General features: G+C 38.5%; 1 protein-coding gene across 1 annotated transcript in view; it reads left to right on the top strand.

Annotated features, from left to right (window-relative positions):
* The window catches only part of YLPM1 (YLP motif containing 1), a gene marked incomplete at its 5' end in the record, with an annotated part of 75,101 nt that extends 53,461 nt beyond the window's left edge, over nt 1-21,640 (top strand). Inside the window, 4 exons of the mRNA XM_080807354.1 lie at nt 1,470-1,521; nt 6,558-6,688; nt 20,742-20,924; nt 21,247-21,640. Coding sequence (XP_080663480.1) covers nt 1,470-1,521; nt 6,558-6,688; nt 20,742-20,888 — 330 coding nt within the window. The 3' untranslated portion in view covers nt 20,889-20,924; nt 21,247-21,640. The remainder of the gene's footprint in view (nt 1-1,469; nt 1,522-6,557; nt 6,689-20,741; nt 20,925-21,246) is intronic.
* Nucleotides 21,641-24,246: the final 2,606 nt, after the last annotated feature.

Raw genomic sequence — 24,246 nt, 5'->3', positions numbered from 1 at the left:
CCTTTTCTTGGTTAAGAGAATCCTTTTGGGGGATCACTGGTATGATATTTTTCCTTCTTTAGTACTTCAGTGAACCTAGTAGATATGATTCAGAATCTATAAATATGTTATTCTAGTGATGCTTAAGGTTTTCAGGTGATTTCTGAGATATGACTTGTACAGATCGCATCAGTACTTTTAGCGCCAATCACTTCAGCATAGCTTTGTCTTGGTTTGTTCTAGTAATGCATTTGGGAAAGATGGTATGATTTATAATCTGAAGTACTACCTAATAAGTGAAAGTGAATTCTTAATCTGGCTTAAAGACTAGAAAAGTGCCACACCTGTAGGTTTCCTGGAAGAACTATGATGCTCCAGTACTCATACACAGCAGCTGTTGTCATGAAGCGTTCAGCATCCTTTCCAACCTACCTTTGTGTCAGTCTGTTCCATGAACTTGAATATTCCCAAGAGTAGAGATACTAATTCTTAAAAGAAGTTGCTGACACCTGTGATGAATCTGTTCTATATAATAAGCCCTAATACTAAAGGTCTGTATGTTAGGATCTAATAGAGAACAGAGTCCAAGTAAAGGAAAAGAGGAATCACAACTGTACACTTGCTAGGTGAATAAGCAGAAAGGATTACTATATAGTAAAATAGGTATATTGGGAAATTTGAAAGTCTTACAGGACATTGTTTGAAATAAACCACCCAGGTTTTTTTTGGTTTTGTTTTTTGTTTTTTTTTTATTAAATAAAATATAAATACCTGTGGGGATTTCTGGTTTTTCGTATATTAGGAAAACGTCATTTTAAAAGACATTGAAAATAATAATCTAGGTTCCAACCAATGAAAAAGAAATGCTCTCATGTTGATTCAGTAAAAACCAGTCTTTGTAAGATCTAACCGGTAAATGGGTTGAGTCATTTTTAAATGAAGTTGGAACTTCGTAGTTGTGTTCAGTGATACCATGTTTTCTTCTTTCGAGTACTGAAACTTACACTGCGATATAAAGTAGCTATCTCGAAGAACACTCTTTGTACCATCACTTGAGAACCACAGTTGTATTTAGAAAATAAGCTAGCTAGTTATTATAAATGCTCTGCTACTCTGAATGGTATTAATACTAGCGCAGTAACGACCGTACGTTCTCACCATATTTGCTGTCCAGCTGTTGTTCGGACTACAACTGTGTGTCCCGAACTGTAGCTGCCTCAAAACGCCTTCATGATACTATTTTGAAGTGACTACTCTGAAATCTGGGCAGTGAAGTTGGGTGAATTGAGTAATTCAGTTTCTTCAGAGATAATGAGACTGTGTGTTCCCTAAGGAGATATATATATATATATATATACATACATATATATATAAAACTAGTGAGTGGAAACTGAATCCGTTCCCAGTTTTAATGCTTTTCCAGTTCAACAGTGATATGCATGTATGTGTCTCTTTCTAACCCTTCGAGCTTCTCTCTGTGTGCGATTTAGGGTTACATTCCGAAAAGCAAATGGGAGATGGACACATCTGAGGCCAAGCTAGGTGGGTATCTCCTTTTTCCTGTTTTTATATGTGATACCTGATGGTAATGGTCATAGATCTTTCTGCTGTAAGAAGAACAAATTTCCCCAAATTTCTGCTTTAAACCAAGATTTTTGGCCTACCTTACATCCTCAGTCTGTTTCGCTAGCTTTCAGTTTAATTAGTTTCATCTTGTGACAGAGTGAAAGAAGAGTATTTAGAAGAATCGCCTTCACTGTCACTTCAAGATTTTAGAGTAAGGGGAAGTATGAAGTTAGCAATAAAATACTGTCACTTCTAAAATCCGTTCTGTTATATTAATCAGAAATGTTAGTGCTGATGAGATTTCTCCTTTTTTAAAAGAGTATTTAACTGCAGTCCAAAGCTGAACCTGATGATGAATACTTTGGGAGATAATAGTAGTAATAATAATAAATATTGAAGTTTAAACATTCCTTAAAAGGCAGTTATTTTCCTTGTATAATAAATAGAGTTTCTGGGTGGGGGGAGGTAGATATGTAATTCAGGTTTTTTGAGGAGCCTACTTTATAAGATTCTTACCTTCAACTTGTTTTTAGTGGCAGATTACAAGGTAAACTGGTTAAAATTACTGTCTAAATCAAAAGTTGGAGTTGCTTAATGTGAGGTTGTCTGTCAAGTAGAAAATCAAACATATCCAGTGGATTTTCTTCCAGTATTTCGTGGTAATAATTGCAAAACACTTTTTCTTTTCTTTTTTTTCCACTTCACTTAAAGAGAATCATTTATCACGTTGATTACGATGTATTAATAAATAATCTTAAAAAATGAGATAAGGGCTTTCTGGAAGATTGACCTTTCTAATGTATGAAGTGTAACTGTCAGTCCCTGCATTTCTCTTCTAGTATCATGGTGTTACTCCAAAACTGAAGTAACCATCTAAATATCTTAAGTTCATAGAACAAATCTGAGTCATTTAGCTGCTTCACTGTTTGGGATACATTGTGTTTCTGATGTAAGAGGAGTGCATTTTACACAAGTTGCATAAGTTTCTGCCTTTTATTTTGCCCAACTGATCATGTTAGCAATTGATGTTTACTAGGTCCTATGTAAAAGGTAGTTCCGTAAACTTTAGTATTACTCCATTATTGGGATAGGTGCTTTGATATAAAGTCCAGGATTTTTTTTTTTTAATGTGTGACAGGTGAAAATTATGTATGCTTACTGACATATTCTTAAACTAGTCTTCCCTCTTTGGGAAATCTTTGTCAGTGATCTCTTCCTCTAAACTTTTAAAGCATTTATAAATGTTTAAGTGCAATTAAATACATAGGAAAATAATAATCACAAACTACTTTCTAAATAATAATGCTTTAGATCTGCTTATTTTGATATTAAATTAAGTCTGTTCGAAGTTCTGTACAGTACTTTGAGAATAACCTATAAGACTGCAAGATCATTTCCCTCTTCTGGTTCTCTAAATAGCAATTACCTTTTGGAGCAAAACGATCATAAATAAAGAGACAAGAGGATTGTAAAAGTGATCAATATTTTAACTAAGCATATAATATTCAGAGGCATTGTGTAATATATGATCTATGATAATGCTTTTTAAAACTTGAGCCAGTCCATTTTCTATTCTTCTTTCTAATTTCTAAAGAGAAAGGATAATGGAATTTAGCTGTGATGAATATTCAAGAAAATATATTAAACTTGGTATTGATTTTGGAAGAAATCCTGGCCTGTCTACCATTTGCTTCTCAGAAAATACATTTTATACAAAATCAGTCCATCTTAAAGAAAGACTGTTAGGCAATTAATTCCAGAAATGGATTTGTTAAATAGACATTTCAGTTAAAGGCACTGCAGGTCCAGTAAGAATTCAGAACATAAATCCACCATGTTTGCTGCTGCTGCTGTTTTAATAAGAGTGACAGTGATGTTTCATGTAGTGACTCACATCTTGTACCACTCTGTTACCTTAAGAGCCAATCTCCCCGTGGAGAAAGGCAGATTGAGTGTGAGCATTCTTGAAAGTGCTGGCTTCTTTGAGATTGGTCCATGTAGCCAAATGAAACAAAGATTCTTCCCTAAAACATGAGGCTTTTCATCTGAGAATTAACCTATTTTTGGTGCCTTCTTAAGCATAACAAACTCAATAGATTGATTACCAGGTCCGATTAATTTTTGTGAGTACTCTACCAACATTCTTAAATTACTTTGGGTAACACGATCATGTGAGATGGAAACATACTAAGCTTCATCGGTGTCACACACTGAGCCAGAAGAGCTACATCTGTACCTGGGGACTTTTGATTCACAAATGAGTCTGCCAATGAGAAGGTACTCGTTCACCTTTCATGCAGCTGGTTCAGTCTCATTGCGGATTCTTGATCTGTGTTCATTAGGTACAGTATGCAGTTCAGCTGATGTTTAAGTGTTAAATCAGGAGTGGCGTAATTTTAGAAAGATTCAGAACCAGCCTGAAATGCATCTGGCACGGGTGTCATGGAGTTGTAACGACTGCCTGTGGCCCACTCCAGTTGCCCCTGACTGGCTTCTTCTCAGCTGGGACACAGGCACCCTCATACAAGGGTGGGTGTTACGTGCCACCTCAGATGCTCGGATTCGGCACTGAAGCTACTTAAATTCCGACGATACAGCTTTGGTTTCTCCAACTGTGAGAAACCAAGAGAAGGTCTGAGAGTGTTATCCTGTTACAGGTTTCTCCATAGCAAGTACTTTTGCTTTCCTCATCTGTCATTTGTCTCTGCTTATCGGTTATTGTGTATTCGCCTCCTACGTGTCAGGCAGATTCATCTCTTCACAGTTGGAATGCACTTACTCATATAGGCACATAACCCTCGTGTGTTTACCATGAACGAATTTTCAGAAACACCATTTATCTTTAGAAAATGCCTAGATGTATCTACAAAAATTTTCTGTTATGCTATATAATATTTACTGTTCTGAAGATGTGGGAAAATTCTGTGACCTGCCAAGTTGGATGTTTAGACCTTCATCTTCATCTTAAAACTTCATCTTTTGAAATTCAGACCTCTGAAAGTCATTAGTATGGGTGGTTGGGACACCAGCCGTCTTCTGTAATTAACACCCCAGATTCCTCTTCCTTCACCTTATGCCATACATCTGTGTGTTTGGGTTTCCAGGATGCCATGTGGAAGAGGTATGAACCTTTCTTCATCCCCAAGAAGGAAGCTTTAAACATGCTGTGCACAATGAAATTTCCAATTAAACATTACAAACAAAGGTGTTCAGACTAGAAGTACATGCTCTTCTGATCTTCCATGTTGCAAATATGGGACTCCTGGTCTGTAACTCCTGTCACATACCCGGTGTCTGAGGAAACGTTCTTGCAGTTTTCACCCTTGTCCTTCTGCATTGCTGCCTTGGCCATGCTCTATTCTTGGAATTCAGATATGAATTTTTTTTCCTTTAAAGTATGTTAATGTCAAAGTTAATCTTAAGTTTGGAAATCGTCTGAGGTTTATTTACTAAGTGTGTTAGAGCTTCCTACTCTTCTGGCAATACTGTATACTGTTGAACTAGAACAGTTTTATTGTTTGTGGGACTTCATTGGTTTTCTAATACCATAATCTGTGTCCCTGAGCAGTCAAGGGATCACTTCTTTAAGAATTTGTATACTACGGCCTGTCATACCCGTGAAGATAGAGCCATTTGGTACAGCATGTGATTTACAGAAGAGATCAGGAAACCATTTCTGTTGAACTCATTCATGTTAAAAGTTTTTCCAAAGTGATATGATAAAAATTTATTGAGTTTTGTAAAGTGTTGTAGTTTGCTTGCAGATTTTTCAGTAATACTGCTTTTATGGGGGAGGGTTTTAGGAAATAAAAGCTTTGCCAAGTATGCGAAATCTTACTGGTTTTTTAAGCCTGTATGGTGTGGTACAGTTAGTTGTGTGTGAATCTTTTACATTTGAAGCACAAACTCACCCTCTTTTCCTGCCACTGCTTCCATTGTATTTTCCTTTTCATATCAAGTTCTCTCCAACTTGGTGCCTAACAGATTTTTTATCATATATACACTCTGCACCCTTTATGGAGTTTAATGATGTGGTTATTGTGTATTTCTGATGTTTTTCGGTTTTCTTTTATTGACTTTCTTAATAATAGTGTGTGTATGTAATCACAGATGATTCAAGAGTTTAGTACTTCAATGTAGCTAAAAATATAAATAACTCATAATATTTCACGTAGGGAATTCAAAATCAGTGTTAACAACCAATTAAAAATGACTACACATTTTCATCGCGTGTTCTTGAAGACACCTAAACTCATGTCTCAGAATTTCTGAATCCTCAATCTCTCTTTTAATTGGTTACAGTTTGGGGCCCTTGGGAAGCCTAGCCCTCTCAGATTGAGGATTCAGAAAGAAAATTTAGATCTGGTCACTTTGGCGGACTAACTCTTAGCCTCAGAATGGTCAGTAGCACTTCACAGCATAACCAGAGAATGTGGTGATTCGTACAATCAGCTTACTCAGAAACATTAACTCATGGGGAATCCTTGCACACTGGTCAAAATCCCAAGGAACTATTAATCTAAAACCTTTTTAAACATTAGCTTGGCTCATTAAGTTGTTGGTACTACCTACTTTTCATAAGACACGGTATCACACATGATTACAGATCAAATGAGTGGTGTTAATATTGCGTTAAAGAAAAAAAAAAAAGAGTGGAAGAAATAGCTTTTAGAAAAACCCGTCTCTGCATTTTCCGTCAGAACACAAGAGCTGAAGTGTGATTTGGTGGGGTGGGAGGCCAGGAGACAAGTGACTTTTCTTGCCCTGCCCGTATTTGTTACTTAAACCAACTTTGTAATATAATGCCTGCCAGTGTGAACACCAGATAAACAATGGAAATTGCCCAGAACTGTTACCTCGGCCAAGAAGATAGTTTGGATCTGCAAGTGATGCTGCTCTCAAAAATGTGGCTCTGCCCTCTGACAGTGTTCCAGACTTCTTTTCCTTTGTTTGTGTGTTGTGCGCAAACTCACACTCCTCCTTAATGCTGCGGCTCTGTGTTTGTCCCTCAGACAAGTTGGATGGCTTGAGAACTGGTACTAAAAGGAAACGTGACTGGGAGGCAATTGCCAGCAGAATGGAGGATTATCTTCAGCTCCCTGATGATTATGACACTCGTGCTTCTGAACCTGGGAAGAAGAGGGTAAGAGACTTTGTCAATAATTGCCATTAGGCGAAGGGCTCCTTTAGGCAGCTGGTTTTAGAAAGTTATAGGCAGATAAGAATATGAATGCTCTTTTTTAGAGTGATTTAATTTATACTATATCATATTACAGATCAAAAGAAGGAGTCAGACCTTGCAAATTATCAGGTTAAAATGCGCAGGTAACTTTAAAAATGGAGAACAGAATCTCATGGCCAACACATTGTCAGCCTTAACGGAATTTGAAGTGGCCACTTGTGCTATTTTGTCCTGGGGCACAATAGCCAGGTGCAGAGGAGAGTGTTGAAGAGAATCTGTGGAGTTCTTTTTTTTTTTTTTTTAAGATTGATTTATTTATGTGAAAGAAAGTGAGTGCAGGGCAGGGAGGGGCAGAGGGTGAGAGAGGATCTCAAGACTCCCTGCTGAGCACAGAGCCCCACGACCATGAGGGGCTTGATCCCATGACCCTCAGGTCATAACCTGGGCTGACATCAGGAGTGAGATGCTTAACCAGCTGAGCCACCCAGGCGTCCCCAAGAATCTGTAGGATTTCCTAGTGGATTAGATATAGAGGGTCCAGGAGTGGCTGGAAGGAAAGGTGAATCTTCATGGTTCTGGCCATAAGCACGCCATGTGTGTGGTGCCATTTACTGAGAGAAAACCAGGGGAGTCCAGTTTGAGACTAAAAAATGAGGTCAGTGAGGGACCATTTAAGTTAGAAATGATAGTAAGACGCAGGACCTCAAAATTTAGAAATTCACATGGAGGTGAATGTTTCAAGAAGTAAAGAGTAGTTAATTGTTAAATGATACAGAGAAGGCAAGTAAATTGGGAACAGAGAAATGGCTATTAGATTTGGCAACGTGGAGATCACTGATTGATCAGTAATCAGTCAAGTTTTCTTAGAGAGTTAAAGGGCACAAGCCCTTTAACTCTCTTCTTTAACAGACTAAAGAAGTAATGGGAAATGAACTGTAGAACAGCGGATGGAGACACCTTTTTGATGAAGTTTTGCTATGAAAAGGAGCAGAGAAATGTAACCAAAACATTGTACAGACCTTCCACATAGACATTAAATTTAGGAAAAGTGACCTTTGTGTATATCCTTTAAAACAAAATTAACAAAGTAAAAAATCATATTATATATGATCTGGATAAGCCTTTTCTAGCTAATATGTCTTGATCTTCCTATTTAAGTATATACAGACCTACCATTCTTTTTAAATAGCTGCCTAATGTTTGGTTGTACGGTTATCAGGTCCCTTATTGGTGGATACTTCTGCTGTTTTCACTATATTGTTAATGTAAATACTATGGGGAAAGTCATGGTGCATATGTTCTTGGCATTGTTTTGAAAGTATATCCCTAGGATAGATAGCACTAAAGCTGCAATCTTCTGTCAGTTTGACAAATACTGTGAGCTCTCTTTCCAAAAAGATTACATCTGTTCATACACCCACATGTAAGTACATGCCTGTTTTTCCACACTTACACCGAAGGTGCTATTATCAGACTTTTAAACTTTTGACAGTTTGATAGGTAAGACAAAAATGGCATCTGCATTTCCTTAATTAAGATGATGTGTCATTTTTTTATCGTTACACATCGTTTCTTTTTTATGGATTTCTGCAGTACTTTTAATATTGAAAGAGTATTTATTGTAAGAGAATAAAAATGCCAGTAACACTTCATTACATTGGATAACATTACAGAGAACTCCAGTTTTCCAAGCTCTTTTAAATAGTTCAGACGGCCCCTAGGCCCACCCGTGTCCATGTAACTGGAAAGGAGGGAAAAGGGAGATTAGGGGCCTTCTGTGTGCCTCACTCCATCCAGGCACTACCTGTGTTGATTCCTCCTATTCCAGTTTTAAAGTTGGAGCAATAGAATTAGAAATAGCTCAGGGCACCTGGGTGGCTCAGTCGGTTAAGCATCTGCCTTCAGCTCAGGTCAGGATCCCACGGTCCTGGGATCAAGTCCTGCATCAGGCTCCTTGCTCAGCAGGGAGCTTGCTTCTCCCTCTGACAGCTTCTATCCCTGCTTGTGTTCTCTCTCTCTCTGACAAATAAATGAATTTGAAAAAAAAACTTTAACTCCCTTTGGCGGGGAAAAAAAGAATTAGGAATAACTCCTCCTTGGGAATAATAATTTGGTATAGTTTAGTAACAATAATCTCAAATGAGAAATATTTTCTCTGGTTTATTTTTAGTCAAATAACTATTATTCTATGGAGTATGTGATCCCTTGTAATTTACTGTGTAAGCTGGGTGAACAAAGAGAATTAGGCTGTGTACATCCTAGTTGTTTTTTTTTTTTAAAGTTCTTATTTTAATTCCAGTTAGTTAACATACCATGTTATACTAGTTTTAGGTGTACAATGTAGTAATTCAGTACTTCCATTCAGCAGCTGGTGCTCATCATGACAAGTGCACTCCTTAATCCCCATGGACTATTTCACCCATTCCCCCACCGCCCATCACCTCCCCTCTGGTAATCCTCAGTTTGTCCTTTATACTTGAGAATCTGTTTCTTTCTTTCTTTCTTTCTTTTTTTTTAAGATTTTATTTATTTATTTTTTTATTTGAGAGAGAGAGAGAAAGAGCATAAGTAGGGCAGGGACAGAGAAAGAGGGAGAGAATCTCAAGCAGACTCCGCACTGAGCGTAGAGCCCGAAGCAGGGCTTGATTTCAGGACCCATGAGATCATGATCCAAACCCAAACCAAGAGTGAGGTACTCAACTGACTGAGCCACCCAGGTGCTCTAAGAGTCTTTTTTTTTTTTTTTTTGTCTCTCTGTCTTTTTTCCCCTTTGATCATTTGTTTCTTAAATTCCACATATGAGTAAAACCCTATGATATTTGTCTTTCTCTGACTGGGTTATTTCGCTTAGCATTATTTACATATACACACACACATTATACACACACACACACACCATATCTTTATCCACTCATTAATCAGTGGACACTTAGGCTGCTTCCATAATTTGGTTATTGTAAATAATGCTCTGTAAACATAGAAGTACATGTATCCCTTTGAATTAGTGTTTTTATAGTCTTTGGATAAATACGCAGTAGTGCAATTGCTAGATTATAGGGTAGTTGTATTTTTAACTTTGGAGGAACCTCCATACTGTTTTTCACAGTGGCTGCACCAGCTTGCGTTCCCACCAACAGTGTGTAAGTGTCCCTTTTTCTCCACATCCTTGCCAACACCTGTTGTTTCTTGTGCTGTTGATTTTAGCCATTCTGACGTGTATGAGGTGATACCTCATTATAGTTTTGATTTGCATTTCCCTTGATGATAAGTGATGATGAGCGTCTTTTCTTGTGTCTGTTGGCCAACTTGTGTGTCTTTGGAGAAATGTCTGTTCATATCTTCTGCCCATGTTTTAATTGGATTATTTGGTTTTTGGTTGTTTAGTTTTATCAGTTCTTTATGTAATGTGGATACTGACCCTTTATTGGATATGTCATTTGCAAATATCTTCTCCCATTCCATAAGTTGTCTTTTAGTTTTGTTGATTGTTTCCTTTGCTGTGCAGAAACTTTTTGTTTTAAAGTAGTCCCAGTAGTGGGGCGCCTGGGTGGCTCAGTGGGTTAAGGCCTTGCCTTCGGCTCGGGTCATGATCTCGGGGTCCTGGGATCGAGTGCCGCATCGGGCTCTCTGTTCAGCGGAGAGCCTGCTTCCTCCTCTCTCTCTCTGCCTGCCTCTCTGCCTACTTGTGATCTCTGTGTGTCAAACGAATAAATAAAATCTTGAAAAAAATAAATAAATAAAGTAGTCCCAGTAGTTAATTTTTGCTTTTGTTTCCCTTGCCTTAGAAGACATAGGAAGAGGTTGCTACAGCCCATGTCACAGAAGTTACTGTGTGTGTTCTCTTCTAGGATTTTTGTGGTTTCTGGTCTCACATTTAGATCTTTAATTCATTTTGAATTTATTTTTGTGTATGAAACATGGTCCGGTTTCTTTCTTTTACGTGGTGCTGTCCAGTTTTTCCAACACCATTTGTTGAGGAGAATTTTTCCCATTAGATATTCTTTCCTGCTTTGTTGAAGATTAGTTGACCATATTAATGGTCAATTTATGTTGACCATTATAAATGGTAGGTAGGTAGGTAGATTCATTTCTGGGTTTTCTGTTCTGTTCCATTGATCTGTGTGTCTGTTTTTGTGCCAGTACCATACGGTTTCAATTACTGCAGCTTTAATTTAACTTGAAGTCTAGAATTGTGATGCTTCCAGCTTTGTTTTGCTTTTTCAAGATTGCTTTGGCTATTTGTGATCTTTTGTGGTTCCATACAAATTTTAGAATCGTTGTTCTAGTTCTGAGAAAAATGATGTTGCTATTTTGATAGGGATTGCATTAAATGTGTAGATTGCTTTGGATAGTATAGATATTTTAACAAGATTTGTTCTTTTAATCCATGAGAATGGAATGTCTTCCCATTTCTTTGTGTCATCTTCAATTTCTTTCATCAGTGTTTTATAGTTTTTGGAGTACGGGTCTTTCACTTCTTGGGCTAGGTTTATTCCTGGGTATCTGATTCTTTTTGGCGCAGTTGTAAATGGGATTGTTTTCTTAATTTCTTTTGCTGCAGTTTCATTATTGGTGTATAGAAGTGTAACGGATTTCTGCACATTGATTTTTGTATCCTGTACTAAATTCGTGTAGCAGTTTTTTGGTGGAGTATTTCAGATTTTCTTTATGTAGTATGTCGTCTGCAAATAGGGACTGCTTACGTCTGCTTACTTACTGACTCAGATGCCTTCTTTTTCCTTTTTGTTGTCTGATTGCTGTGCCTAGGACTTCTAGAACTATGTTGAATAAAAATAGTGAGCGTGAATATCCTTGTTTTGTTTCTGGCCTCTCCGTTTTTTCCCATTAAGGATGATATTGGCTGTGGGTTTTTCATATATGGCCTTTATTATGTTGAGTTGTGTTCCCTCTAAACCTAATTTGTTGAGGGTTTTTATCATAAATGGATGTTGTACTTTGTCAAATGCTTTTTCTCCATCTGTTGAAATGATCATATGGTTCTTATCCTTTCTCTTATTGATGTGACGTTGATTGATGTGCATATATGAATTACCCTGGCAACCGAGGAATAAATCCCACTTGATTGTGGTGAATGATTTTTTTAAATGTGTTGTTGGATTCAGTTTGCTAGTATTTTGTTGAGAATTTTACATCTACATTCATCAGGGATATTGGCCTATAGATCTCTTTTTTAGTGGTGTCTTTCTCTGGTTTTGTTATGAGGATAATGCTGCCTCATAGGATGAGTTTGGAAGTTTTCCTTTTCCATTTTTTGGAATAGTTTGAGAAGAATAGCTATTAACTCTCTCTTTAAGTGTTTGGTAGAATTTGCCTGTGAAGCCATCTGGTCCTGGACTTTTGTTTGTTGGCAGTTTTTCGATTACTGATTCCATTTCTTTGCTGGTTATCAGTCTGTTCAAATTTTCTATTTCTTACTGTTTCAGTTTTGGTAGTTTGTATGTTTCTAGGAATTTATCTACTTCCTCCAGGTTGTCTGGGTTTGTTGGCATATAGTTTTTCATAATACTCACGTATAATTGTTTGTATTTCTGTTGTGTTGGTTTTTATTTCTCCTCTCTCATTTGTGATTTTGAGTCCTTTCTCTTTTTTACTTGGTAAGGCTGGCTGGAGGTTTATCGATTTAATTGATACTGATTGATATTGAACTAGCTCCTGGTTTCGTTGGTCTGTTCTATTGGTTTTTTAGTTTCTGTATCATTTATTTCTGTTCTCATGTTTATTATTTCCTTTCTTCTTCTGGTTTTACGTTTTGTTTGTTCTTTTTTTCCTAGCTCCTTTAGGTGTCAGGTTAAGTTGTTTATTTGAGATTTTTCTTCTTGAGGTATGCCTATAATATTTTATATTTCCCTCTTAGAACTGCCTCTGCTGCATCCCAGAGGTTTTGGTCTGTTGTATTTTCATTTTCATTTGTTTCCATGTACTTTTTAAATTTCTTCTTTTATTTCCTATTTGACCCATTCATTTACAGTGGCACATTATTTAACCTCCACATATCTGTGCTCTTTCCAGATTTTTTCTTGTGGTTGACTTTTAGTTTCATAGCATTGTGGTCAGAAAAGATGAGTGGTATGACTTTCATCTTGAATTTGTTGAGGCTTGTTTTGTGCGCTAAATATGTAGTCTCTTCTGGAGAATGTTCCATATGTACTTGAAAAGAATGTGTGTTCTGCTGTTCTAGGCTGGAATGTTCTGAATATATCTGTTAAATCCATCTGTTCCAAAGTGTCATTCAAAGCCATTGTTTCTTTGTTGATTTTCTGTTTAGATGATCTATTGATGTAAGAGGGGTGTTAAAGTCCCCTACTACTACTGTATTATTGATTAGTTCCTTTATGTTTGTTATTGACTTTTATGTATTTAGGTGCTCCCTTGTTGGGTGCGTAAATATTTACAGTTGTTATATCTTCTTGTTGGATCTTCTTGTTACATCTTCTTGTTGGATTGTCTCTTTCGTTGTTATTATTATTATTATTATTATTATGTCCTTCTTTATCTCTTGTTACAGTTGTTTTGTTTTTTGTTTTTAAAGATTTTATTTATTTATTTGACAGACAGAGATCACAAGTAGGCAGAGAGGCAGGCAGAGAGAGAGAGAGAGAGAGAGGAGGAAGCAGGCTCTGCTAAGCAGAGAGCCCGATGTGGGGCTCGATCCCAGGACCCTGGGAATTTGACCTGAGCTGAAGGCAGAGGCTTTAACCCACTGAGCCACCCAGGTGGCCCTACAGTCTTTGTTTTAAAGTATTTTGTCCAATGTAAGTATTGCTTTTCTTTTGACATCCATTTGCAGGATAGATATTTCTCTATCCCCTCATTTTCAATCTGCAGGTGTCTTTAGGTCTAAAATGAGTCTTATAGGCAGCATATGGGTGGGTCTCATTTTTTGTATCCATTCCATCACCATATGTCTTTTGATTGGAGCATTTAGTCCATTTACATTCAGTATAATTATTGACAAATGTGTTTTTATTGTCATTTTATTATGTTTTGTGGTTGTTTCTGAAGGTATTCTCTGATCCTTTCTTGTCTTTCTCTCATGGTTTGCTGATTTTCTTTAGTGATGTATTTGATTTCATTCTCCTCATTCTTTGCATATTTTTTAGTGGTTTTTGATGTATCGTTATCTTTAGGTTTGTTTATAACCTCTTCTGCATGTAGCAGTCTATTTTAATAGTCATTTAAGTTTGAACTCATTCTTTTTGCCTTTCCTCCCCACATTTTAAGTATATGTTGTAATATTTTACATCCTTTTATTTTGTGAGTTCCATTGACTGATTTTTTTAAAGATTTTATTTATTTATTTACTTGAGAGAATGAGAGAGAGAACATGAGCAGGGGGAGGGGCAGAGAGAGAAGCAGACCCCCTGCTGAGCAAGGAGCCCAATGTGGGACTTGATCCTGGGACTCCAGGATCATGACCTGAGCTGAAGGCAGTTGCTCAACCAACTGAACCACCCAGGCGCCCCCCCTTGACTGATTTTTTAACAGAAATATTCATTTTTACTGCTTTTGTGTTTCCTACCTTTATACTGTCACTTTTGCTCTCCTTTCCAGTCAGAGTCCCCTTTAATATTTCTTGCAGGGCTGGTTTACTGATCATGAACTCCCTTGTTTTTTGTTTGTCTCAGAAACTCTCTATCTCTCCTTTCTGAATGATAGCCTTGCTGGATAATATATTCTCGGCAGCAGATTTTTCCCATTTAGCACTTCGAATATATCATGCCACTCTCTTCTGGTTTGGAAAGTATCTGCTGAAAAATCTCCTGCTAACCTTATGAGTTTTCCCTTGTAAGTTACTGCCTTCTTTTGTCTTGTTCCTTTTAAGACTTTTTCTTTATTATTATATTTTGCCAGTTTAATTACAATATGTCTTGGTATGGATCTGCTTTTGTTGATTTTGGTGGGAGTTCTTCGTGCTTTCTGGATCTGGATATGTTTCCTTCCCCAGATTAGGGAAGGTTTTAGCTATTATTTCTATTTCTTCAAATAAATGTTCTGTCCCCTCTTCTCTTTCTCCTTCTTCTGAGACTCCTATAATAAGAACGTTATTATATTTGATAGAGTCACTGAGTGCCCTAAGACTATTCTCATTTTGCATAATTGTTTTTTGTCTCTTTTGTTCAGCCTGATTACTTTCCATAACTTGGTCTCCTTAGATCACTAATTCCTTCTTCCACTTCTTCCATCCTGCTGTTCATTCCCTCAAGCATGTTTCTCATTTCATTTATTGTACTCTGTATCTCTGCAATGCTATTCCTACTCTCTCTCTGCTAAGGGTCTCACTGATGTCCTCCACTCTTTTCTCAGATCCAGTGAGTATCTTTATGATCATTACTTTAAATTCTTTATTAGGCATGTTACTTATATCTGTTTTGCTTAGATTTCTGGCCCTGTCCTTGTTCTTTCCTTTAGGATAAATTTCTGTTTTCTCATTTTGTCTAACTCTCTGTGCCTCTTTCTGTGTGTTAGGAAAGTCAGCTACATCTCTCATTCTTGAGGGTAATGACCTTATGAAGAAGAGGTCCTATAGTGCTCTGCCCTGGTCCCCTATTCCCCAAGGCCTGGCACTTCTGGGAGTATATGCTTCTGGGAGTATATGCTGCATATGCTCTGCTCTTTTGTCCTAGCCATTTTATCCTTCAGGCTAGTTGTCTGCAGAGGCTCTTTGCTAGTTGTGGGCAGTGTTATGTCCCTGGCCTGAATGTAGTACGTTTTAACTAGGTGTGCTGTGGTCAGTTTGTGAAATGAGACCTGTTGCCCCCACTGCCAGAACCGAAGCTTTGCAAAACTCCTGCCTCGGGAGATGGCAGCATGAGCAAGACTTTGGTTTGGTCTTGGGGAGAGGGTTTCTGCTTGCTGAGACTGAGGCTAGTGTGATTGGGAGAGGCAGGTCCACCAGAGTTTGTGCATGCATGGAGGGGGGAGGGGCCTCGGTTTAGGCAAGTTAGGTAGTGAGTGTCAAGTGTTGGGTGTCCGTGCTGTGCTGGTTCCCACAGGTAGTCCTGCGCTTATGCTTCCGGGGCAGGGGAGGAAAATGGTGCTGGCCAGTTCTTTGTTTCCAGAGGAGTCTGTCTCTGTGAATGCTCTCTCTGGGATGTGCTCCAAGATGAGCAAATAACCTTCCCACCACTGTATGCCACAGGCGCTCTTCAGATTGCTGTTACCATGCTGCACGCTTGCCTGCCGTCTCTCCAAGAGCAAGGCAGTGCCCTCAGGGCTGTCTCCCAGCCAAGCCTGCTGACTTTTGAAACTCCATTACCAGAAGTCCTGAAATTCAGCCCCTCTTGCTTTCCAAGACAATTAGCTGGGGATTCGTTTTCCCCTGCACTCCCCGGTGTGTTAGTATGTCTCTCCCGCTTCTCCCTGACCACTGCTCCCTCCCCATCACAGCAGCCGCCACCCATTTCTCTCCCAAACCGCCTCTCCACACATTCTACCTTCTTCATTGTGGCCTCTCCTCTACCTTTAGTTGTGTGGTTTGCTCTGCCAGTCTTCAGCTTGATTTCTGGGGTATTTAGGATGATTTGATAGTTATCTAGTTATATTTGTGGGCCAAGGCAAGCCTAGGGTCCTCCTACTTTGCTGCCATCTTCTTAACCCCCACATCCTAGTTCTTTGAAGTGGCTTGTCTTTGACTCCTCCCCTGCCTCATATCCTCATTTCAAATAGTTTTTAACTCTTAAAACCACGCACCAAATCAACACCAGACCACAAGGAGATCCTGCGGGTAGCAACGAATGCAGAATTCATAACTTATTCCTTTCCTGGAGTCTCTTGCTTTCTTTATGACTGAGTTTTTTTTACAAATACCAGGCAGGTTCCTAGGATTAATGTCCACTATAACAAGAAGGTAGTTCTGTAGAGTTAATTGTAACTAGAATTTTATGAAAATAGATATATTTTTAAAATATTATTTATTTAAAAAAAATTTTTGGTTGCTTAGTTGGGCATAAAATGGTACCTCAAGTGGACTTTGTGTTTCTTTGATGAATGGAAGGTGAACAGTTCCCTTGTTTGCAGGACTCACACATTTTAGAGATATTTTTAGTGATAGTGGCTGAAACGTATATACCTCAAACCTTTGAGTGTTAGTCAAGACTTTTCTGTGTTGTACATTTTTTTAATGGTTAAGATAAATGGCGCAAAAAAAAAAAAAAAAGATGGCAAATCTCAGTTAAAATACCTCTAGGAAGATTAAGAGAGGCACTGACATTTAAGAAACCATTTCAAGTTGAAAGCATTATTCTGCTGCGATATTTAGTGTTTTGGTAATCATTCATTCATTCCACAGTGTTGAGTGTGTGTCAGATCTGCGGATGAGGCCCCTTAAGAGCAGACCTCCAGTATAGGAGCCCAAGATGCAAATAAATAATGTTAATATAGCACCAGTGTATATTAAAGATATGAACAAAATACAGTAGTTTCCAAAATATTTTATTTTTTATTTTTTTAAAAGAATTTATTTATGGGGGCTCCTGGGTGGCTCAGCCGTTAAGCATCTGCCTTCAACTCAGGTCATGATCCCAGGGTCCTGGGATGGAGCCCTGCATCAGGCTCCCTGCTTGGTGGGGAGCCTGCTTCTCCCTCTCCAACTCCCCCTGCTTGTGTTCCCTCTCTGGCTGTTTCTGTCTGTCAAATACATAAATAAAATCTTTAAAAAATAATAAAGGATTTTATTTATGTATTTGACAGAGAGAGAGTGAACCCAAGCAGGGGTGTGGTAGGCAAAGGGAGAGGGAGAAGCCGGCTTCTTGAGGAGCAAGAAACCCGATTCTGGGCTTGATCTCAGGACCCTGGGATTATGACCTGAGCCAAAGGCAGATGCTTAACTGACTGAGCAACCCCAGGGCCCCCCTAAATATTTTAATTTCAACTTAAAATTGTGGGCATTTGTTCTAAAACATATCGCTTATTTAAAAAATAATTACATACTTTTTATTCTAATCCTATGTTCTTTATTTTATCTGAATTTTAAAGACTTAATTTAAGCTACAGATGTAAAAGTTAGTTCTTAGTTTATTCAGGGTAAGATTGACCAGTGTGTTTAACTCTGTACCAAAGATGTACTGTGAACTATTTACCATTTCTTTCTTCAGTGGCCACAATCTGTCCATTCTTTTTTTTTTTTTTTAAAGACTATTTATTTATTTATTTGACACAGAGAGAGAGAGATCACAAGTAGGCAGGCAGAGAGAGAGAGGGAAGCAGGCTCCCTGCTGAGCAAAGAGCCCGATGCAGGCTTCGATCCCAGGACCCTGGGATCAGGACCTGAGCTGAGGACAGAGGATTAACCCAATGAGCCACTCAGGCACCCCCAGTCTGTCCATTCTTCATCCCCCTTAAGCATAATCATTTTTTGCTAAAATGTGTCCCCTTGGTCCCAAGGGCAACTGGGAGAGTGTATGAATCTATCAAAATAAATACAATCAGCATAAATACATAGCAGAAACCCCAGAGAGCTCTGTATACAAAAAGCCCACATTATTTAGGCTTGTTTATTTATTTTACTAAAGTCCATGAAGGAAATTTAGGTTTTTTACCCACTAAAAGTCTGCTTTTAAAAAGAGTTGGGCTTGGGGCACCTGAGTGGTTCAGTTGCTTAAGTGTCTGTGTTTGGCTCAGGTCATGATCTCAGGGTCCTGGGATCAACCCTTGCATCAGGCTCCCTGCTCAGTGGGGAGCCTGCTTCTCCCTCTCCCTCTGCCCCTCTGTCCCTGCCCCTGCTTGTATTCCCTCTCTCTCTCTGTCTGTCGAATATACATGAAATCTTTAAAAAAAAAATTTTTTTTCAATTGTGTTACCAATTTTTCCCATTCCTATTACTACTTATCTTCTCTTTGACCAAATGGTTGCTGTTTGGAGAAGCCTAGTCATTTCATTATGGTCATAGGGAAGGTAAGTGCACCTCTAAGAGCAGTGATGCATTTCTATGTCCAGTGTGAAGAGCATGGAGTATGCATGCTCTGGTTTTCTTGTCACAGATAATAAATCACAAGCTATATTTAGAATACAATCTTAAAGGGGTGCCTGGGTGGCTCAGTGGGTTAAGCCTCTGCCTTCAGCTCAGGTCATGATCCCAGAGTCCAGCCCCGCATTGGGCTGTCTGCTCAGTGGGGAGCCTGCTTCCCCCTCTCTCTCTGCCTGCCTCTCTGTCTACTTGTGATCTCTGTCAAATAAATTAAAAAAAAAAAATACAATCTTAGGGATGCCTGGGTGGTGCAGTCAGTTAAGTGTCCAACTCTTGGTTTCAGCTCAGGTCGTGATGTCAGGGTTCTGAGATCAAGCCCCATGTCAGGCTCCAAGCTCAGTGCATAGTCTGCTTGAAATTCTCTCTCCCTCTCCCTGCCCCTCCCACTTGTGTGCTTGTGCTCTCTCTCTCCTTCTCTCTCAAATAAATGAATCTTTAAAAAAAATACAATCTCTGCATGAGGCTCCTGGGTAGCTCAGTTGTTGGACATCTGCCTTCAGCTTGGGTCATGATCCCAGGGTCCTGGGATCTAGCCCTGTGTCAGGCTTCCACTGAGAGCCCACTTCTCCCTCTCCCTCTGTCTGATGCTCCTGCTACTTGTGCTCACTCTTTCTGTCAAATAAATAAATAAAATCTTTAAAAATATATATATAGGTGCGCCTGGGTGGCTCAGTGGTTTAAAGCCTCTGCCTTCGGCTCAGGTCATGATCCCAGGGTCCTGGGATCGAGCCCCGCATCAGGCTCTCTGTTCAGCAGGGAGCCTGCTTCTTCCTCTCTCTGCCTGCTTCTCTGCCTGCTTGTGATCTCTGTCTGTCAAATAAATAAATAAAATATTTAAAAAATATATATATATATGTGTGTGTATATATATATATATATATATAATCTCTGCAGACTTTGGTGCTATGTCCACAGTTTCATAGTTTCTCCTTAAGTATTTCAGCTTTTGTAGAATATATCTCCTTATTTTTTAATTGTTTATATAAGAATCTGTATTTGATATATTACTAAAATTCAAAATGTATTTGCCTACATTCTAAAAATACAGAATACCAACCAAGGGAAATATCCCAGATCTACGTATTTGTAGTTATAATCTGCATATTTCCATAAATGCTAGCAGTTGAGTCCGTCTCTTCATCTCTTTATCTCATGAATGAAAACAGTAACAGCTCCCTGTTTTCTAAGCTTAGATTTCAAGAAATATTTGTTGTGTAGAGATAAATAAAAGTCCACTGATCTAGGGTATTTTTAGTCTCTTAGGGAAGACAGGTCTATAAATAGATCATTGCAATATAGTGTGAAAGTTCAAAAGTAAACACGTCAAAATCCAGAAGTAGCTCTAAGGAAGCAATAATTGATTAATTATTTGATTGGCAAAGAACAAGAAAGATAAAGCAGGGGTTGCTGACTAGACTTACGGCAGGTGGACAGGGTTAGGGCACTTCAGGAAGGAGACTAGTATATGCACAATTACAGAAATGGGAAATGGCCCAAGGTGCTCTGAGACCTAGATGTAATTTCATACTGCTTATATAAAAGGCTGTAGGCACTGCCCAGAAACACCACTGGAGAGTTGACAGGGCCAGATCCAGAGGGGCCTGTGTGCTTAGATTTTATTTTTTAGGCAAGGAAAGGATTTAAAGCAGGTGAGAGTCACAACCGTGTGTATTTTGGGATCACTCTGGCAGAATGGCTTGGAGGGACTGAGCGTGTAAGGTAGGAAGACTAGGCAGAGGGAAAAGTAAGATCAGCGAATCAGAAAGGAGAGTCAGAGGAAAGGGAGGTGCCAGGACTGAGCTGAGAGCTGAACTGTTCAGCAGCTGGAAGGGTTAGGACTTGGTGACTGACCAGAGTTTTCTTTCTGTAACTTACATGGCATTCTCTGCTTCTCCCCAGTTAATTCCTAATGTTTTTATCTCTTGATTTCAGATTAGTTATCCTACCCCTTAGACTATCCAGAGAGTAAAGAAGCTCTTTCCATATTTATTTTCCCTAAAGCCCAGCCTAACGCTGTGTTCTTTTTAGGTGAGATGGGCGGACCTGGAAGAAAAGAAGGACGCAGATAGGAAAAGGGCCATAGGTTTTGTGGTCGGACAGACTGATTGGGAGAAGATCACAGATGAAAGTGGTCACCTGGCTGAGAAAGCCCTCAATCGAACCAAATATATATGATACTTAGTTTTTGAACGGAGTCATTGTTCCTCTAAGGTAAGATTGCACAGTCATATAAATAGCCTACTGGGTGGTTGTTTTGAAGGGTTTGAGATAAAGGAGACAGCATGCTTTGCTAAAAATGCTTCTCTTGTATTATTTTCTGGTTCTTAAAAAAGTAAGTATGTGCTACTTGCCAACATTTACAGTGCATGGTGTTGGAAAAGGGAGCAATTTTCTGCAACCTGGCTCCCTTAATATAAGACTTGAGAAAAGCTTGGATTCTATAGATTTGAGGTGTGGAATGATGCGATACTGGAGTCTACTGAACTTTCTGCCTGCTGCTCCGTGGCGTGACAGCCTTTTCTTTTCTTTCCAGGTGGTTCGCTTTGAGGTGATCTGAAGCCACGACCTCATGGAGCTTCGTTGTGTGTCACCTTGCCTTCCACGTTTCAGTTTTTGTTTTGTTTCTACCACTTTAGTTTTTTAAAGTTCTCCAGTGTCCCCAAGAGGTATTAGAATCTTGCTGTACCCAAGCAAGACATTAATTTTTCTTTTTAACTATTTTGGGGAGGGAGGGAGTGATAGCTTAACTGCTGGAGCCAGGTGGAGGGTCTGCTGGAGGATTCCAACAGAAAACATTTCCTCCGCTGTACAATGTCACAGACTATCTCTATCATCATTGCTTTGTGGCTGTTTTTGTTTTTTACTGTATGTAACTGGTAGCTGATTGTACTAGGATTAAAAACAATAAACTTTCACGATAAAGCCGATGAGATTCATGGGCTATACAGCATGGGCCCTTTCTCTTGTTTTCTTAATTTTATTTTTTACTGCTCTTTTAATATGGTGTGTTCTAATTACGTGCTAGCCGAACATCCCAAAACCTCTTTCCCATTGAATGTTATATAGCTTAGTGATTCCATAGCACATACTGTAAGCACAAGGAGGGCTGTCAGTGATCTCTGGTAGCTGATTTCGTTCTCTATCTTTGCGTCTTGAAGACTAGTAGAGATGATTGCCAGTACCCTGTCCTCCTTTTCTTCCAAGTGTCGGTTCCCTGGAGTACATCAGTTACAGCTTGATGTTTCATTGTTTTATTTTTTTGATCCTCTTGTTGTTCCTCCTTCTTTCCACTTTGTCCCCTCATGCTGTGTTTTGCTTTGATTTTTCCCTCATCTGGCTTTGATTCCTGGGCAGAACTGATGTACTCCATAGAACTCCGGAACTTGTTGCGTTATTCTTAAACTTGAATCGTTGATGTTTTCATCAAGATTGCAGGGGAGGACGAGTACGGAGATGCGCAGCCCTCTGGCAGGCAGCCTCTAAGCCTGTCGGGTTTTCAGGTTCTTGCCAGATTGCTCGTTACTGGAAAGCATGGACTTCTGCACAGAGTTTCCTCTCTTGTGGATACTATGAGGTGGAACCTAGAAATTCACAGAGCTAACACCCCAATATCATTAAAAAAAAGCAAAAACAAACAAACAAAGAAAAACCTCTTTTACCTTTTCCATTCTGCAAAGAAAGAAACATCATTTTCTAACATGAGAGAAGACAGGAGCTTTCTTCCTCAAACACCATTTCCACTTTGTAATCCAACTCAGCAAGTTGTAAATTTGTTCACAAAAGGCTTGAATATTTTGTAATATTCACTTTTGGGCTATGGACAAAAACCTTTTAATTTTATGACCTACGTTAAATACTGTGTGACCAGAAATGATATTTATTAGCATTCAGATAGTATGTATGGCTTTGGGTTCAAGAATGTGAAATTATAGTACTGAAGACTAATTTAATGGGAATCCTGAAAACTTTCTGTTCTTCTCTCTCCTCTGAAGTTCTGCATGTTTTACATGTAAGAGGCTTTGAGATCATTAACAAGTCAATATTGAATGTATAATTTGCTACATTGGATAACTTCCACTGTCTGTAGTATTGAACAAGCTACTCTGGTTGCTTATTGGCCCACAGTGCACTTCTATGGACCCATCTTTCTCAGCCGCCTTTATGATGTTGAGTGAAGGTACATGACAAGATAACCAATAGAATTATTGTTTGTACAGTAGACCCACTTGAATCTACCAAATGTCTTTTCTTACCAAAAAGAGTATTTCCAGAATGCGTTCTCTAGTTCAGAAGACAATGGAAGCATATATATGTTCTTACAGGGGATGTTTTACTTTAGTTTTCTTAACCTTTTTATGTTCTAACAGAATTCAGAATTCCAATGAAATAAGAAGCGGTAATCACTCATGAGTCACTTTAAATCTGCCATATTTTGCCTTACAGCCATGACTTTGTGTCTGCGATCTTATACTAAAGGGGATAGGGGAGAGGGAACAGCGTCAGAAATGGCCTCTGCTGGTTTTTGGAAGATACAGATTAACAACCTGACCTTAGGGGATGAGCATAGAATGTTGGCTACTTTAAAAAGTTGGTCTAGCAAATAACCTCAATGAAAGAAGATTAATGAAAAAAAGATTGGGCCCCCAAAAGAAAATAATGGAGACTGTTAGTTGATATTTGACTTTGTTAGTCTAATGGGACTGTTTAAAAATTCTTGAATTTACATTATCACTAGATGGAGAATAGAGTCAAAAGCCCAAGAATAGCTTGGAGAACTTTGGTGTGGGTAGAAAATGCCTTGATAACACAAATACTTTAAGTATAGTAAGAGATGTCCTTAGAATACAGAGGACCAAACTTGAGTTCCATGTATTTGCTAGCATTTTACAGTTGTCTTATTAACATTGTTTTCCTTATCATCTCAGAAAACTGTGTGTTATATGTTTTAAGTTTTTTATTTTAATCGTACTAAGTTTATTTAAAATCCTGTGTTGTGTCTTAATATAAAATAATCTGGTGTTGGGCAAAGTTCCTGGTATCTTTAATGTTTCACATCTTTTAAACTAAATGTGAAAAATCTCACTTTAGTGATTCAGCTGTGCTTGATGAGATGCAGAGATTTTTCCTATTTAGAAATTTTATTTATGGTTAAGTTGGCTTATTCAGAATACATTGTGACTGATTACGGGATCAAAAGCCATCAGTTAAACACAATAGTCTGTTGACACTTATTTGAGTCACATAATTTTCAAGAAGTTATGTTTGATTTTAGGTATCAGTGATTAATTCAGAAGTTTATTGACAGAGACAAAAATCTTAAATTTTCTGGTTGGATTTCTTTCCTTTGTGAAAGAATTCTGGTGGTGGTTTGGACAAACCGAGTATTTTGAATTGGATTGACTAAAAATATCAACCTAGGTTTTCTTACTTTGGTGGTGCCTCAGCTTTTATGTTAAGTATTTTATCCTGCTGACTGCAAATTGTAGGTACTTTGGTAATATTGGTGTCTAGATCCTGGCTCACTGGTAGGACT

The sequence above is a fragment of the Martes martes genome (genome assembly GCF_963455335.1).
Source record: "Martes martes genome assembly, chromosome: 7".
Classification (NCBI taxonomy): Eukaryota; Metazoa; Chordata; class Mammalia; order Carnivora; family Mustelidae; genus Martes; species Martes martes.
The sequence above is the reverse complement of the archived record's forward strand: the minus strand, read 5'-3'. Positions and strand labels throughout refer to the sequence as shown.